Source organism: Mobula hypostoma, chromosome 3 (genome assembly GCF_963921235.1).
Source record: "Mobula hypostoma chromosome 3, sMobHyp1.1, whole genome shotgun sequence".
Classification (NCBI taxonomy): Eukaryota; Metazoa; Chordata; class Chondrichthyes; order Myliobatiformes; family Myliobatidae; genus Mobula; species Mobula hypostoma.
In genome coordinates, this window is record NC_086099.1 from 29,336,843 (window position 1) to 29,355,794 (window position 18,952).

General features: G+C 43.1%; 1 protein-coding gene across 3 annotated transcripts in view; it reads right to left on the reverse strand.

The window, feature by feature from the left end:
- rgp1 (GP1 homolog, RAB6A GEF complex partner 1) overlaps positions 1-8,373 on the reverse strand; it is a 32,852-nt gene extending 24,479 nt beyond the window's left edge. For 2 of the 3 annotated variants that reach the window (XM_063042820.1, XM_063042823.1), the window contains exons 1-2: positions 8,114-8,373; positions 2,685-2,821 (exon numbers count right to left, since the gene is read on the reverse strand). In XM_063042820.1, coding sequence (XP_062898890.1) covers positions 2,685-2,821; positions 8,114-8,229 — 253 coding nt within the window. In that variant the 5' untranslated portion in view covers positions 8,230-8,373. Of the gene's footprint in view, positions 1-2,684; positions 2,822-6,970; positions 7,736-8,113 lie in introns of all 3 variants that reach the window. The other variant, XM_063042822.1, reaches the window with a different exon arrangement.
- Positions 8,374-18,952: the final 10,579 nt, after the last annotated feature.

Consider the following 18,952-nt stretch of genomic DNA (forward strand, 5'->3'; position numbering starts at 1 on the left):
GTAATGTTGATGGGAACAAGACCAGGAAACAGTAAGGATTGGAGAGGTTTAAAATCTCTTTGACATCAAGGATGAGGGTGTGATTGCTAGATGGACAACACAGTGTCACAATGAATAAAGCTTAAAAACTAAGATTGCTGGGACTCTAAATGTGCCATTATAAGTGATCTGATACGGTTTACTAGAGGTGAACCCAGAACATGGAAACAGATGAAAAAAAATTAGCCATGGTTGGGATTGAAGTGTAATCAAAAGTGAACTGACAAGGTGGAAGGAATGATCATTAGTTAAATGAGCTTGTGCGGAGGAAGAAATGAACAAAAATAGATAACCCAATGGAGACAAAAAGTACAATAATTTGAGCTGAAAGTTGAAATTACTGTGTACAAGATGATTTAGGGAGAAATTTTGAGAGAAAAGGGTGAAGACATCATGACAAGAAACATGGTGTCAAAGAGTTTGTTATTGCAGCTATAATGTTAAAGATGGGAAAAAGTGGACATTTATGATATCTAAATGACCAGAATTTAAAATGACACAGGTTTGGGAACTTAAGCCAATACAGAACAACAAAAAAAAAGATAGATTTCTGCTTGGAAATGAACACTGAATTTTCTAACTTCAGATAACCCTCACTCCCACAGCTTTCCTCCCACACACACTCACCTCTGACCTAGTTTTCTTTTCCCTTTGTTCATCTTTCCCATCCACTCCCCTAACTGGTTCCATCACTGTCCCTCTATCTGCTCATAGTATGGCCTCATCTGGCTTCACCTTTTACCTGTCAGCCTCTATCTCACCCACCCTTGCACTGATATATACAGCAATCTCAGTCCTGATGCAGAGCATTGACCTGAAACAACAACATACACTCTTTTCCTTCTCTGATGCTGCTTGACCTGCTGAGTTATTCCAGTATTCTGTTGTTGTCCCACAGAAAAATGAGGAAGTGGAAGAAGACCAATATACGTGATATACCACAATTTAGAAGTTTGAATGACATTAACACGATGGAACACAAGTGTCTGTCCTGATGAAGGGTCTCGGCCTGAAACGTCGACTGTACCTCTTCCTAGAGATGCTGCCTGGCTTGCTGCATTCACCAGCAACTTTTATGTGTGTTGTCTGACCATTAGTTACATCTGGAGGTGGCAAAGGTATGACTGAACATTTCAACAAAAGGGTGGAGGCATATTTCTGTACGGTCAGAAGAACAGACAGTATTGGTGAGAGAGGAAATGAGACCCAAATCTCCTTCAAGGATTAACAGCAAGCCAAAGTTGCAAGTAGCCTCAATCAATGCAAGACAAAGGCTTAAGAGAGAGAAGAAATCAGTGACAGGGGTAGAAACTTGAGATGGAGACTGAAGATTTCATAAATTTTAACTCATCCAAAACCAGCTGTCTGAACCGCAGGCCAACAGAGATGGAGAAGAAAGTAGTTTCAACAGCAAGTGGAAATTTACTTCACATATCCAGAATATAGTGTCCAGGAGAATGGAGACAAAGTAAAGGGCTGGGTACTGGGGTTATATTGGATTTCTGGAGTGCTGTCTAGTTCCTACAACACGAGGGAGAACTTGAAGTTACCAGGAATATAATTAAGAAGGTTTGGAAAATTAAGAATTGAAAAAAATGGATGGACAACAGAAACAAGCAGCTGAATAGTGAGAAAAAAACTGAACAGAAACTATGGTCAATGTGGTCAGAATCATATGCGATGTGGTCAAAATCACATGCAATGTTACGTGCGACTTTGGTTACAGCAATTATGGTGGGATTTTAAGAAGAGAAATGTAACTGAAGAGATTCAAATACAGCTGTGAGAATAACTTAAACTTGAAGTGACCATGAGGTGGCATGTTAAAGTAGCATTTAGTGCAATGCTTTACAGCACTGGTGATCAGAGTTCAATTCCCACCATTGTCTATCGGAGTATGGATGTTCTCCCCATGACTGCATGGGTTTACTCTGGGTGTTCAGTTTTCTCCCTCAGTCCAAAGACATACAGGTTAGGATTAGCAAACTGTGGCACTTGTGGGTGCTCCCAGCACATCCTTGGGGACTGTGTTAGTCGGTGACATAAATGAAGCATTTCATTGTATGCTTCGACAAATAAAGCCAATCTTTAACCTTAGTACATTTAAGAGCTTTGCAGAGGAAAAAAAACCTTGGAAATAAAGTAGATTGAGGGTTAAATGAGGGGATTTAGAGGTCAGATACAGAAGGAGGAAAGCAAACAGAGCACAAAGAATAGGTAACCTTTTAAAATGTCAGCAAATAAAAGGGCCAAGAAGGAAAGCTGGGAACCAATGCTATAATGCACAACTTGGATCTCAAACAAAACTAGTACTAAGGGTGCATTAAGTAAATGGGAAAGAAACTGGAAGGGTAACTCGGAGAAAGGGGTTTGATGAGATGGGATTTGATTTAATTTGATGAGAATTTTAAGAAAAGATAAAAGAAAAAACTAATTAGACCATTGAGCTCCCACCCATTAATGAAGAGATAATTTTCTGCAAGGACTGTTAAGAACTCCTGTGCATAATTTTAACACAACAATTCAAGACAGCAAAAAGTAATACTGATTCATCCAGTACATTGTGTTCAAATCAAGCAATACAAAACTTTAAGAATAAATAATCTGATCCATTGCACCAAGCAAACTCAAAAATAGCATCCTACCTCTGTTTGGAACAAATACAGTTTCATTTTCAGCCTGCACATCGTACTTTGTTTCTTCAGAGGGAGGAAGTGCAACACGACTCTCACTGGTATGAAATTGGCAATGTATTTGAGCACTTGCCCATGCCAACATCTCACTGAATTAAATGACAGAAGTTAAAGACGCAATTTTAAAATACATTAGTACATTTATAATATTATGTTTTACAAAGCATGTGGAAAACTGAAAATATTCAAAATCCAAAAACAGTTTAATCTCAAGTACATTTCTCAAAACCATTTCCAAATAACTGTTAAATTCACCATTATTGTGAATACTTAAAAAATCCCAGTCCAACTGCAACCCTATATTTAGAGACCACACACGTTTGTTATAAATAGGCACAAAAGTGATGGAGGCAAGCACAGAAATTGCCAAGCCCCTAGCAGATAGTTAATGACAGGTTAACTACCAAAGTATTGCAGGATAGCCAATTTTATTCCGTTGTTCAAGAAAAGCTCTAAAAATAAACCAGGAAATTATAGGCTGGTGAGCCTCACATCAGTAGTGGGAAAGCTATTGGAAGCTATTGTGAGGGATTGAATATATAAGTATTTAGATAGACATTGACTGATTAAGGATAGTCAACATAGTTTTGTGGGTGGTAGGTCATGTGTAACCAGTCTTATAGAATTCCTTGAGAAGGTTACCAGGAAAGTTGATGAAGGCAAGGATGTGGACGTCCCCGAGGATCTAACCTGGTCCCAACATATCGATGTAGTCATAAAGAAGGCAAGACAGCGGCTATACTTTATTAGGGGTTTGAAGCGATATGGCATGTCAACAAATACACTCAAAAACTTCTATAGTTGTACCGTGGAGAGCATTCTGACAGGCTGCATCACTGTCTGGTATCGAGGGGCTACCACACAGGACTGAAAGCAGCTGCAGAAGATTGTAAATCTAGTCAGCTCCATCTTGGGCACTAACCTACAAAGTACCCAGGACATCTTTAGGGAGCGGTGTCTCAGAAAGGCAGCGCCGATTATTAAAGACCTCCAGCACCCAGGGCATGCCCTTTTCTCACTGTTACCATCTGGTAGGAGATACAGAAGCCTGAAGGCACACACTCAGCGATTCAGGAACAACTTCTTCCCCTCTGCCATACGATTCCTAAATGGATTTTGAAGCTTTGGACATTACTTCACTTTTTTTAATATACAGTATTTCTGTTTTTGCATATTTTTTAATAACCTATTCAATATACATAATTGATTTACATATTTATTATTATGTTCTATTTTATTTATTTTTTCTCTCTTTGCTAGATTATGTATTGCATTGAAATGCTGCTGCTAATTTAACAAATTTCACGGTGATAATAAACCTGATTCTGATTCTCTCTAAGGTATTTGACAATGTCTCACATGGGAGGCTGGTCAAGAGGGTTCAGTCTCTGATCATTCAAGATGGGGCAGTAAATTGGATTAGACATTGGCTTTCTGGGAAAAGTCATAGTGGTAGCAAATGGTCGCCTCTGACTGGAGGCCTGTGACTAGTGGTGTGCCGCAGGGTTCGGTGCTGGGTCTGTTGTGTTTGTCATCTATATCAACGATCTGGATGATAATATGGTTAACTGGATCAGCAAATCTGTGGATGACACCATGATTGAGGGTGTACTAGACAGCGAGGAAAGCTATCATGCCTTGCAGCAGGATTTGGACTAGCTGGAAAAGTAGGCTGAAAAATGACAGATGGAATTTAATGCTGATAACTGCGAGGTGTTGCTGACATTACCAAGGTAATCTTATACAGTGAATGGAAAGGCAGTAAAGGGATCTTGGAATATAGGTCCATAATTCATTTAAAGTAGCATCACAGGTAGATAAGGTCATAACAAAAGCTTTTGACACATTGGACTTAATAAATTAAAGTATTGAGTACACGAGATGAGACACTATGTTGATGTTTTATAAGGCATTTGTGAGGCTTAATTTGGAGTAATATGTGCAGTTTTGGTCATCTACGTACAGGAAAGATGCAAATAAGGTTTAAAACAGTATAGAGAAAACTTTAAAGGACGTTGCCAGGTCCAGAGGACCTAAGTTATAAGGAAAGACTGAGTAGGCTAGGAATTTATTCCTTGGAATGTGCATGATTAGCTTACCAAAAGGCTGGACCCAGGATGTGGCTTTCCTTTCCGGAACATCACAGATCGAAGAACAGGGCTTCCCTTCCTCCACCACTGATGCTGCACAACACCCACATCTCCCCCATGTCCCGTCACCTCACCTTTGTCCATCCACCTTCACCTCATTTTCCCACCAATCTAACAGGAATAGAGTTCCAGCTGTCATCAGGTGAAGCCAAGTGCATGGAAGAGGGGGATGACGTGAGAAGCTGGGAGATGATAGGTGAAAAATGTAAAAGGGCTAAAGAAGAAATCTGATAGGAAAGGAGAGTGGGCCACAGGATAAAGGGAAGGAGGAGGGGCATAAGAGGAGGTGAAAGGCTGGCCCCAAATCGTTGAGTGTGTGGCTTCAGGTTCCTGATGGTAGCAATGAGAAGAGGGCATGTCCTGGGTTGTGGGGGTCCTCAATGATGGGTGCCGCCTTCTTGAGGCATTGCTCTTTAAGAACATAAAAAAATAGGAGCAGAAGTAGGCCATCAGTCCCTTTGAACCTGCTCTGCCATTCAATAAGATCACGGTTCATCCAGCCATGGACTCATCTCCACCTAATTGCAGTTTCCCCATAACCCTTAATTTCACTACTATGCAAAAATCTATCCAACCTTGTCTTAACTATATTTACTGAGGTAGCCTCCACTGCTTGAAGGTGTCCTGGGTACCACAGGGTTAGTGCCGATAATGGAGCTGAGGGAGTTCCTAACTTTCTGCATCTTCTTCCCATCCTGTGCAGTACTCTAGCAATCATCGGACAAAGTCAGCATAGATTTGTGAAAGGAAAATCATGTCTGACGAATCTCATAGAATTTTTTGAGGATGTAACTAGTAGAGTGGATAGGGGAGAACCAGTGGATGTGGTATATTTGGATTTTCAAAAGGCTTTTGACAAGGTCCCACACAGGAGATTAGTGTGCAAACTTAAAGCACACGGTATTGGGGGTAAGGTATTGATGTGGATAGAGAATTGGTTAGCAGACAGGAAGCAAAGAGTGGGAATAAACAGGACCTTGTCAGAATGGCAGGCAGTGACTAGTGGGGTACCGCAAGGCTCAGTGCTGGGACCCCAGTTGTTTACAATACATATTAGTGACTTGGATGAGGGAATTAAATGCAGCATCTCCGAGTTTGCGGATGACACGAAGCTGGGCGGCAGTGTTAGCTGTGAGGAGGATGCTAAGAGGATGCAGGGTGACATGGATAGGTTGGGTGAGTGGGTAAATTCATGGCAGATGCAATTTAATGTGGATAAATGTGAAGTTATCCACTTTGGTGGCAAAAATAGGAAAACAGATTATTATCTGAATGGTGGCCGATTAGGAAAAGGGGAGGTGCAACGAGACCTGGGTGTCATTATACACCAGTCCTTGAACGTGGGCATGTAGGTACAGCAGGCGGTGAAAAAGGTGAATGGTATGCTGGCATTTATAGCAAGAGGATTCGAGTACAGGAGCAGGGAGGTACTACTGCAGTTGTACAAGGCCTTGGTGAGACCACACGTGGAGTATTGTGTGCAGTTTTGGTCCCCTAATCTGAGGAAAGACATCCTTGCCATAGAGGGAGTACAAAGAAGGTTCACCAGATTGATTCCTGGGATGGCAGGACTTTCATATGAAGAAAGACTGGATGAACTAGGCTTGTACTCGTTGGAATTTAGAAGATTGAGGGGGGGATCTGATTGAAACGTATAAAATCCTAAAGGGATTGGACAGGCTAGATGCAGGAAGATTGTTCCCAATGTTGGGGAAGTCCAGAACGAGGGGTCACAGTTTGAGGATAAAGGCGAAGCCTTTTAGGACTGAGATTAGGAAAAACTTCTTCACACAGAGAGTGGTGAATCTGTGGAATTCTCTGCCACAGGAAACAGTTGAGGCCAGTTCATTGGTTATATTTAAGAGGGAGTTAGATATGGCCCTTGTGGCTAAGGGGATCAGAGGGTATGGAGGGAAGGCTGGTGCAGGGTTCTCAGTTGGATGATCAGCCATAATCATAATAAATGGTGGTGCAGGCTCCAAGGGCCGAATGGCCTACTCCTGCACCTATTTTCTGTTTTCTATGTTACCCACTTCCCCCCACTCCCCCCCCCCACACACACACACACACACACACCATTCCCCATACCAGATGGTGGTGCAGCCAGTTAGAATGCTCTCCCTGCTTCCAGAGCAGCACACACAAAATGCTGGAGGAACTCCTCAGGTCAAGCAGGATCTATGGAAATGAGTTGACTTTTCGGGCCAAGAACTTCATGCTGAGTTCCTGAACTTCAGCTGTGTACATACATCTATTGATGCTTCTGGACACATCTTCAGTGATGTTCCTGGAATCATCGGGTGTTTCGGGTCTTTCAACATCATACAACCTCCTCCAGGTGACCCAGCCGGGGCTGATCAGACCCCAGCTTGTGTCCAGATGGCTAGCTACTTATGACTGCATGGCTCCCCTCTTTTGAGCCACAGCCATCTGAGGCTCTCTCTGCCGCATCAGTGGTACTGCGGATGGCTCTCCTCTTCCTCTCTCCCTCGATGCCCAAATGCTGAAGGCTCTAACTAAGGAACGGGCTGCGAATCCCCTACAACCACCCTCCACTGGGAGACACCTCGCTCTCCATCCAGCTTGCTGACAGTTGCTGACCAGTCCTGCGTACTTGGAGAGCTTTCTTTCAAAGGCCTCTTCCAAGCTGTCTTCCCATGGGACTGTCAGCTCCAGCAGCACCACTTGCTTAGTAGACTCAGACACTAGGACAACGTCTGGTCTCAGGGTGGTGGCTGCAATATGGTTGTGGAACTTCAGCTGCCCTTCGAGGTCCACCAACAGCTGCCAGTCCCTTGCAGAGGTCAGAATGCCTGCCCATGTTCTTTTGGCAGGTATTGGCTGCTCCCAGCTCTGACAAAGCAAAGACAGCCTGGCATGAGTAGGGTAGCCTTGCACACAAACTCACCTCCAAGGCCAGACGCGCGCATCACGAGCGGGGATATCGACCGCAGGAGAGAGCCCGCTGATCGGGATTGGGGGAGGGGATGCAGGGCGCGCGCTGATCGGAGTGGGGGGGAATGCTGGGCGCGCGCTGATCGGAGTGGGGGGGAATGCGCGCGCTGATCGGAGTGGGGGGGAATGCTGAGCGCGCGCTGATCGGAGTGGGGGGGAATGCTGGGCGCGCGCTGATCGGAGTGGGGGGGAATGCGGGGCGCGCGCTGATCGGGTGGGGGGAAATGCCGGGGGCGCGCTGGTTCGGGTGGAGCGCCGGGCGCGCGCTCCCTTTACCTGCTGGCCGAGGTGGAGCGAGCCGTGACGGGATTGGTGAAAGTTATAACACATTCCAGCTCTTCGCCCGTCAGGAAGACCGGGCCTCGGAGTAGTTTAGCCACCACTTCAATCATGGCGAACACTGTTCCGGATGGACTTTTACTGCTTCTCAATCCATGGGCGATATTTAAATCACTATCAAAACATGGAAAAAAACAGACTCCATTCTCTTGCGGTTAAGGGTTACCCAGCACAACAGGAAGTCTGCCGGCAAAGCACATGCGCATTGACGGTGTGTGGCGGACACTCGCGCCCAGCGGAGGCAAAGGCAAAGGCAGCTGGCAGGGTCTCAGGGAAGAGGTAAAATGTGGCGTGGATTTTCTTGGAGGAGGGGATGGGTAGAACAGTAGATCAGTAGAGCTACTAGGACTTGATGTTTCAATCCCTATGGTAAGTTGGCACTCTCAGTGTTGGCAGTGGGCTTGGAGTGGTGACAAGGTAGGTTATCGGGGTCATCAGGTGGGCACCCTCCTTCTTTGACGTTTCGTTGATAAGCCCACGACGTCTCCAGAGGGCTCAGCGGTGCTACCTAGCGTTCCAGATACACCCCCCTCAGTTCCATAACCCTCCTGTCTTCATCTTGCAACCCAGTTGTTGTCTTTCCTTTTAATCCAAATCCAATTGCTGCTTTCTTCTGCTGCATTTGACAAGGACTTGATTGCTTGTTGGAGGGAGTGACCCCTCACCCCCAACTTCTTCAATAGACTGGTCGTAGATGTAGCAACGAATCCCCTGCATCCCACTTCTACAGGGAAAATCTTCAGCGGAGTATAGAATGGATACAATAAAATTAGAAAATGATAAACACAAAACATTCTGAAATGCCAGAAATCTTCAGCTACAAGCATAAAGTGCTGGAGGAACTCTGCAGGTCAGGCAGCATCTATAGAGAGGAATAAACAGTCGAAGTATGGGATGGAGACCCATCACCAGGACTTGACAGCCTGGCAGCATCTAATGTGGGTGACCGCCAGGAAAGACAAGGGGAGCAGGTGGACAGTGTAGGGGTTCCCTGTGGCCTTTCCCCCTCACCAACAAGTCTACCTCTTTGGAGCAGTGGAGTTGGCAGGGTAGTGGCAGCCAGGCCTCTGGCATTGTAACTGCTGTGAGACTCAGTGGGAAAGGGTGCAATCAAAGCTCAAAGGAAATTCATCATCAAAGTCCATATTTGTCACCATATACCACTCTGAGGTTCATTTTCCTGCAGACCTAATCAGTAAATCCAAGAAACATAATAGAAATCAATGAAAGACCACACCCAGCAGGACAGACCAATGTGCAAGACGACAACCTGTGTACATACAAAAGAAAAAAGTAATAATAAATAAATAAATAAACAAACAAACAAACAAGCGATAGATATCCAGAACATGAGATGAAGAGTCCTTAAAAGTGAGTCCATAAGTTGTGGGAACAGTTATATCCCCCCTGGTTCAAGAGGCTGATGGCTGAAGGGTAATAACCTGAACCTGGTGGTGTGAGTCCTGAAGCTCTTGCTATATCTTCTTCCTGATGGCAGCAGCGAGAAGAGAGCATGACCTGGATAGGGTGGGGAGGAGGTTGGTCTTTGAGGATGGGTGCCACTTTCCTGAGACAGCACTCCATGCAGATGTGCTCAATGGTGAGAAGGACTTTGCCCATGATGGACTGGACCGTATCCACTACTTTTTGTAGGATTTTCCATTCAGATGGAGCAATAGTAATTGGAGATGCTGTGTGATCTTCTGAGCTCCTTCAGTGTCTTGTGAGTTTTTCAGCATCTGCAGTCTCTTTTCTATCTCAATGACTGGACACTCAGTAGTTAGGAAGACAAACAAGGATGGTGTGTCACCTCCCGCATGCCAGGATCAAGGGTCTCAATGAGTGATTGCAGAACATTGTCAAAGGGGAAGAGGAAGTACCGGAAGATCATTGTGCACTTTAGTGCCTAATGATATTGGTGGAAAAGGGGATGAAGTCTTATGGAGTGAATATAGGAAGTTAGGAGAGAGATTAAAAAGCAGGACCTCAAGGGTAGTGATCTCTGGATTATACCCAGTTAATTTTTCCAGATGGAGCACAATTTGATGTAAAAGCAAGGATGGTCCTATAATGTACTGAATTCTATGTCATTCAGCTGAGTTTTGCAGAATAAGGTTTTGAAAAATGAGGGAAACTCAATTGTTCTAGTGAAATAGAAGGCCAGCTGAACACGGTCAAGGAGTCTCCCAATTCTTTTTTAAACCACACAGAAAAAGATCCTTCGGCCCACTGTCTCCATAATAACCATCAAGTATTTATCTGTTCCGATCCTAGTTAGCAGCATTTGATTCTCTACCTCCTGTGTAGTAGCCCACCTAGATACTTCCTACATGATATTGGAGTAGCAGCCTGCACCACTCACTGAAGCTGTGAGTTCTACGTTCCAACCATCTTCTTGGAGGACGACTGGCATCCTGTCGCACTCACCCCAATAATAAAGAAATGCTTTGAGAGGCTGGTCAAGGATTACATCTGCAGCATGCTACCACCCAAACTGGACCCACATACCGACACAACCGATCGACAGACGACGCAATAGCCACTGCTCTACATACTGTCCTTACACATCTGGAGAAGGATGCTTATGTGAGAATGCTGTTCCTGGACTACAGTTCAGCATTCAACACCATAGTTCCATCCAGGCTCGACAAGAAGCTCAGAGACCTCGGCCTTGACCCTGCCTTGTGGAGCTGGATCCTGGACTTCCTGTCAGATCACCAGCAGGTGGTAAGAGTGGGCTCCCTCACCTCCACCCCACTGAATCTCAATACAGGATCCCCTCAGGGCTGTGTACTAAATCCCCTGCTTTACTCCTGTACAGCCATGACTGTGTCGCCACCCGCAGCTCTGATCTACTAATTAAACTTCCCAACGATACTACATTGATTGGCCTTATCTCAAACAATAACGAGGTGGCCTACAGGGAAGAAGTCAACCCTCTGGCACGGTGGTGTCAAGAAAATAACTTCTCCCTAATGTTGCAAAAACAAGGAACTGGTTGTGAACTACAGGAGGAATGGAGACAGGCCCTATTGACATCAATGCATCTGGGATTGGGAGGGTAAACGGCTTTAAGTTCCTTGGCATCCACATCACCGAGGACCTCAGGTGGTTTGTACACACCAGCTGTGTGCTGAAAAGACGGCTGAAGAAGTTTGGTATGTGCCCCCAAATCCTAAGAACTTTCTACAGGGGCACAACTGGGAGCATCCTGACTGGCTGCATCACTGCCTGGTATGGGAACTGTACCTCCCTTAATTGCAGGACTCTGCAGAGAGTAGTGTGGACAGCCCAGCGCATCTGTAGTTGTGAACTTCCCGTGATTCAGGACATTTACAAGGATAGATGTGTAAAAAGGGCCCGTAGGATCATTGGGGACCCAAGCCATCCCAACCACAACCTACTCCAGCTGCTACTGTCCAGGAAACAGTATTGCAGCATAAAAGCCAGGACCAACAGGCTTCGGGACAGCTTCTTCCACCAGGCCATCAGACGAATTAACTCACACTGATTTGAGTGTATTTCAATGTTGCATTGACTGTTCTATTTATTATAAATTACTATGATTGCACATTGCACATATGGACAGAGACATAGCGTAAAGATTTTTACTTCTCATGTACATGAAGGATGTAAGAAATAAAGTCAATTCAATTCAATTCTTCCTCAGATCCTCTCTGATTGTAAACCACTGCCCTCTGGTTTAGTTACTCATGCCATAAGAAATCATTGCCAACCATCTACACATCTATGCACTTCATAATTTTGTATACCTCTTTCCACTTTCTAGGACTCTTCATCTCATGTTCTCAATATTTATTTCTTATTTATTTATTATTATTTCTTCTTTTATATCTGCACATTTTGTTGTCTTCTGCACTCTGGTTGAACACCCTTGTTGGGCGGTCTTATCATTGATTCTGTTAATGTTATTCTACAGATTTATTGAGCATAAGAAAATTAATCTCAGGGTTGTATATGGTGACGTATCTGTACTTTGATAATAAATTTACCTTGAACTTTGAACATTCCCTCCAAACATCTCTAATATTTCATTAAGGATTACGGTTGTGAATGCTTCCATGTCACTTACTCACTGCCCATTACACCGCTGGTATTTAGGGCAGCAATAAGGTCCTCCATTATAGAAGGAATCCTCATTCCCGTCTCCATAGCAATTGCTTTTTGACCAGTCAGGGTTGTTAGCCCAGAGATGAACCGTCGAACCTAGAGGACCTGGCCCTGGCTCCAGCCAACGTAGCTCTCTGGGTCACTGAGGCACACAAACCTCCAACCCCTACGACAAGGTTGTGGTCCTCTTGGAGGATTTGCATGTCACTATCGTTGCAAATTGGTGAGATTTGGAGCATTGGCAACAAGCGTTTCTAGCAATAGTCTGTGCTAGTAAAAATCAGTATACCTGAAAAACATCCTGTAAAGCAATTATTTCTAGACAGTGTACTAATCTCCAAAGGTAAATATAGTGTTTAACACATTTATGTCATTGAAATCTCAAACTGAGTTACCCCCATGTAGTCAACTTTAAATTGTTCAACATATACAGTATAACATGAAGTTATACTATTTGTAACACAGTTGTGCTTCTAACAGCAGATCTGATAGTTCTTCATTTTAACTTGAAAGTGAAGTGTAATTGATTGCAATATAACAAAGATCATTTAACTAGAGCTGGAAATTTTAGAAATGATTATTTTTATTCAAGAAATTACACAGAATAATCACTGATTTAGCACATTAATTCAGTAGGCTAATTCTGTGCTAAATCTAATTTTATTGCTCACAGGAACATTTTGTGTAATTGTTGGACGCTGCAAGAGCAGATAAAAGATCAATAGAAGTAAAAATGGCCACTTATTTATTTAAGAACAATAAGACCTCTAACAATACCAGTTTACTGCTGGTTATTTTATTTATTTTGCAGATAGCTTAGAAAGTAAGACTATTTGAACAGGCCAGAGGTCACACAAAATGTCATCTATTAATATTAAGTTTTTAATTTGGTATTAAGTATTATCAAAACATATACATTAAACTTCATTCTAAATTATTCAACAAAATATAAAATGCAACCAATCCTACTTAAGCTGCAACTATTCCTACATGTTGACAATGATTCCTATATGTGTTGATACCAACTTTTCAACCGTGGTTTCTGTATTTTTTATACATTAAGACAACCTGATTTTTCTATGGTTGGAAAAATGTTTTGGGTGAATTTGAAAAGCAAAAATGCTGTAGATGCCATCTGTAATCATCTGTGCATGATTGTCTATTAATGATTATTACAACCTAAATATAGTCTTATGTACAACTTTTTTTTCTACAATGGATTCATAGTATAGACAGAACATTTTATAAAATCATATAAAGGCATGATCTCCTTATCTATTTCTGTCTTATCCATTTCATCTGTTAAACTCTAGATTTTGCTATGCTTGCCAAGCAGATTTTATAGATTGCATATTTCTGCTCTCAGTAACTCTGCATTTTTATTTAATTTTCTTTGAGCATGTTATTCCTTCAAAGTAGCATCACAGGGAGATAAGGTCGTAAAGAGAGTTTTTGGCACTTTGGCCTTCATAAGTCTGAGTACTGAGTACATGAATTGGGATGTTATGTTGAAGTTGAATAAGAGATTGTCAATCAGCCTAGTTTTGAGGAACAAGGATCAAAGAATCCGTGAGGCCTAATTCGGAGTATTGTCTGCAGTTCTGGTCACCTACCTACTGGAAAGACATATACTTGATCCTTTCATCAGAACCTTAGCTGCTTAGAATCATAGAAAAGTTCAGCACAGAAACAGGCCCTTTGGCTCATCTAGTCCATGCCAAGCCATTTAAATTGCCCACTCCCATTGACCTGCATCAGGACCATAGCCCTCAATACTCTTTCCATCCATGTACCTATCCAAACTTAACTTAAATATTGAAATCGAGCTCACATGCTGACAGCTTGTTCCACACTCTCGCAACCTCTGAGTGAAGAAATTTCCCCTCATGTTTCCTTAATCTTTTCCCCTTTCACCCTTAAACAATGACGTTCGGTTGGAGTCTCACCAAACCTCAGTGGAAAAAGCCCATTTGCATTTACCTCATCTATACCCCTCATAACTTTGTATACCTCTATCATATCTCCTCGCAGTCTTCTATGTTCCAATGAATAAAGTTCTAACTATTCAATCTTTCCTTATAACTCAGGTCCTCCAGACGCAGCAGCATGCTCGTAAATTTTCTCTGTACTCTTTCAACCTTATTTACATTTTTCCTGTGGGTAGGTGACCAAAACGGCATACAATACTCCAAATTAGGCCTCACCAATGTCTTATAAAACTTCAACATAACATCCCAACTCCTGTACTCAATACTTTATGAAGGCCAATGTGCCAAAAGCTTTTTTATGGCCCAATCTACCTGTGACGTCACTTTCAATGAATTATGGATTTGTATTCCCAGATCCCTTTGCACACATCCCACCCTGCAAAAACTCATTTCAGGGAGGTAGCACCGCAACCCCATATCCACCGCCCCCCCCCACCATCGACCTCCAAGGGTGTATGTAATACTTTGTTTAGTGATTTTGTCTAATCTGCAAACCAAGTTGGGTATATGCAGCAAATGTGACATTGAAATATGTACTTATATTATATTATCATGTTTATTCTATTACAACTTTAAGCAAGTCTACAGGGAGTTTGGCCTCATCACGTAGGACATCAATAGCGTAGCTTCTTAGCAGCCAGCCAGCTAGTTTAAATAATGTTAGCTATGCTAATGAACAAATGACACCTGTTAGACTCACCTCAACATGTCTTTTACATTTTAACCCACCGTGGGCAATAGAAAAGTCACTGTTGCAAACAGTGCAGCAAGCAACACTGTCATTATTTTTGAGGTCGACTGTAAAGCCCGCCCACAGAGAAATCTGATAGGTCCACTTAGCAGGGGTCCCCAACATTTTTTGCACTGCAAAAAATTGACAATATTCTTGCGGACCGGCCGACCAGTGGTGGGGGGGGTGGTGTTAATAACGACCGGAATATAGGTGATAAGTCAATAGCATCATAACATTTTAAGTAACGTTTGGATATTAAACACACTGCGCATATTTTCCTTGTATGAACATATAAAATCATTGTAACACACCAATATCGCTGAACCAGTGGGAGCCCTGGGCTTGTTTTCCTGCAACAAGACGGTCCCATCGAGGGGTGATGGGAGACAGCGATACTCGAACGGGGTTCCTTATGTCCAGTCTATTCCGCTATTTAGTTTTCGTTGCATTCATTGCAGAGATATGTTGGAAATGGAAGCAACGTTTTCAGTGCTTTCGCGGTTATCTCCGAATATTTAGCCTTGACTTTGATCCAGAATGCCGGCAGAGATGTTATGTCAAACATACTTTTCAGCCCGCCGTCATTTGCAAGCTTGAGCAGTTGATCTCCTTCCCACGCTGACATGGATGATGCGCGGGTAATGAGCTCGCATGCGTTCCAGCTCAACAGTGGCCATGACAGGGAAAGAGGAAAGGTGCAGCTGACTCATATTGCCAAATCATATCGTTTCCTTGCGGCCCGGTGGTTGGGGACCACTCTTAGCACGAAGAGAAACCAATCAGGATGCTCACTCTCCCTCTCAAAAAAATCTATTTCCAGGACATTATATATAATTTCCCGGCATCAGGGAGCCATTATCGAGATCCGGGAGACTCCCGGATCTTCCGGGAGAGGTGGGATGTCTTGCCTTTGCTCTACAGTACTCCTCAGTGCCCTACCCTGGCTGGTCCTACCGAAGAGCAAACCTCACACTTGTCTGCATTAAATTCCATCTGCCATTTTTTGGCTTATTTTTCCAGCTGGTCCAGATCCTGCTGCAAGCCATGATAGCCTTCCTTGATGCATACCAGACACACGCTATCATCCACAAATTTGCTGATCAAACAGCACTGATCCCTGCAGTACTCCACTATTCACAGGCCTCCAGTCAGAGAGGTAACCGTCTACTACCACCCTCTGGCTTCTCCCACAAAGCCAATCTCACTTGCTGCCCACATTCTCATTTTAACATGATAATAAATGTACCTACACCAGCTGTGCTTATACTTCTCATGCAATGAGGTTATGTGTATCCTTGCTATTTTTTTAAATTACTCAAAATTACATTGCTAAACCAGAAGGCTCTGAGACCAATTGCAACAAGATTCATTAACCAGGTCTTTCATTCACTCATATTCGTCATGTGATTTATATGAGAGATTACAACTTACTTACAAATGATAGGGAAGAAATAAGCAACGCTTGGTCAGCTAGTCCATTTCAAAGCCCTACAAACAATGATGTAGGGTTCTCTTGATCTCTTGAACCAATATCACTACACCATGTGCACCAGAATAGAATAACACAGTTTAGTTTATTGCCTGTGCTGATTTAGCTGATCTCAGCTTGGGTAGCTGTTAATTGTAGGTTAATTCGAGATTAATTTTCAAATAAAGGTCATATTCTTGACAAGGTAAGGTGGAGTTAAGGTCATGAAGTTATGCTATTTTTGTTTCTTTGTTTCTTGCTCTTCACATCCACAGATCCCTTGCTTAACAAAGTGAGGAACAGCCATGAAAGTGTAGTCTTCAATTTATAGTTGTACTGATAAAGTCTTTCATAAAAAGCTATAGGGAAATATCATTGTCGAGGTGGGATAGGGAGTAGTGGGGATAAGTTAAATGCTCCCAATGGTGTGCATCTCAAATAGCCTCTGACAGCCAAGGACAGCTGCCGGCTTTCATGTGTGCTTTACCTACTTGGCCTGGCAGAACCATTTCTACTGACAGGAGAAGGGGCAAAGGCAAGTTACAGGCACCTTAAAACCAGTCTCTTCGAGCAGACAGGGCTTGTCGGTCATGGTTGGCAGCTCGTCTAGAAGGAAAACTCTGATCTCAAACCTCCGCTGCCCTGCAGCTATACCCACTCATGGGAAAGGCTTCGGAAGTAAACCCCGAGGAAATGTCCAGAGCTGCAGTCCCTTAGGCAGTTGACCATTGAGTTCAAGACTGATTGGCTGCTCCTGCGATGCTGCCTGTGCCAAACTGTAAGGGTCTCTGCTGTTTCTTTGGATTCATCAAATTCAAAGAGCAGAGGGAGAGCCTGCTGCATGGGCAACAGCTTGCTCTCCATATCATACTGCACTGGCGTATCACATAGACAGCAAAGACACAACATCCACGATCGACCTCAACCAACAGAAAACCTCAGGGAAATGTGCAGAATTAATCATTGGACTGTCTTCACTTGAGAAATTACAATCGTCAGACAAAAAATTCCAAACCTATATGCTAGCTATCTGTCAAATATAAACACAATAATCAATTTCAAATTTCAAAGTAAATTCATTATCAAAGTACATATATTTTACCAGCTATTACCTTGAGATTTATTTTCTTGCAGGTACTCAGAGGGGAAAAAAGGAAATACAATAGGATTTTATGAAAAGCAATTGTTACATGCTCAAGGAGATCTGTTTTTTTTGTGAGAATGATATAATGGTCTTTTGGAGGTCACCTGATGTGATTTTCCCACCGATGTGAGGTCACGTGATGACATGTGCCCCGTGACTATATAAGGGTCGACTCAGGTGATGCAGTAGGTTTTTGAGTTTGTAGATTTCCAGGTAGAACGTGTTGTGCCTCCGTTTCTGTTGCGTGTTTGTTTTTGTGACGCAGTTTCATTTTTAAAACGGAAGGAGCGTTCTCTTACAAGATATTGTATATTTGAACTGGAAATTTGTGGCTGGAAGTGCCAATTTACTCAATTCCGACAGTTTTGAAGGGAGGATGAAGAATTCATCGAAGTGAAGGATCAAGAGAAGTCGGCATCGTTTAGCAGTTTAATAAAGAATCGACCTTATTGAGTCTTCGTTGGGGAAGTACCTGCATCGAGATAACTCTTGCCAGAAAGAGCGAAGAGTTCATGCAAAAAGGTGCTCTCACTCTCTCTAGAGGAATTTAAGGTCAGTCGATTTAAACTGTTTATTTTCGGCATTGGGAATCCTGTGGACAGAACCAATAGTAAAGATGTGTCGGTGAAGAAATCTTTCTCCAGAGAAGTCTCTCCCAATTGAATGTGTAAGACTATTGGACTTCTTAGCCCATATCTGCAACTCATCCATATCGTGCTGTATTCTTTGACAGTCTTCTACACTATCCACAACTCCACCAATCTTGATATCATCCACAGATTTACTAACCCACCCATCTACATTTTCATCCAGGTCATTTATATACTTTAGCAAAAGCAGAGGTTCCAGCACAGAATCCTGCAGAACTACACTAATTACAGACCTCCAGCGTGAATAAGTTCCTTCTACCACTACCCTCTGTCCTCTAGGCACAAGCCATTTCTGAATCCAAACAACCAATTCGCCATGGACCCCATGCATCTTAACTTTCTGGATTAACCTCCCATGAGGGACTTTGTCATATGCCTTGGTAAAGTCCATGTAGACAACATCCACTACCTACCCTCATTAATCCCTCTCGTCACCTTGTCAAAAAACTCAAGTTGATAAGACACAACCTGCCCTGCACAAACCCATGCTGGCTCTCCCTACTTAGGCCATGGGTTTCCAAATGCTCATTTATCTTATCCCTAAGAATCTTCTTCAGCAATTTCCCTACAACTGACGTGAGACTCACTGGTCTATAGTTCCCAGGATTTTCCCTTGTTCCCTTCTTAAATAGAGGTACAACATTAGCCACTCGCCAGTCCTC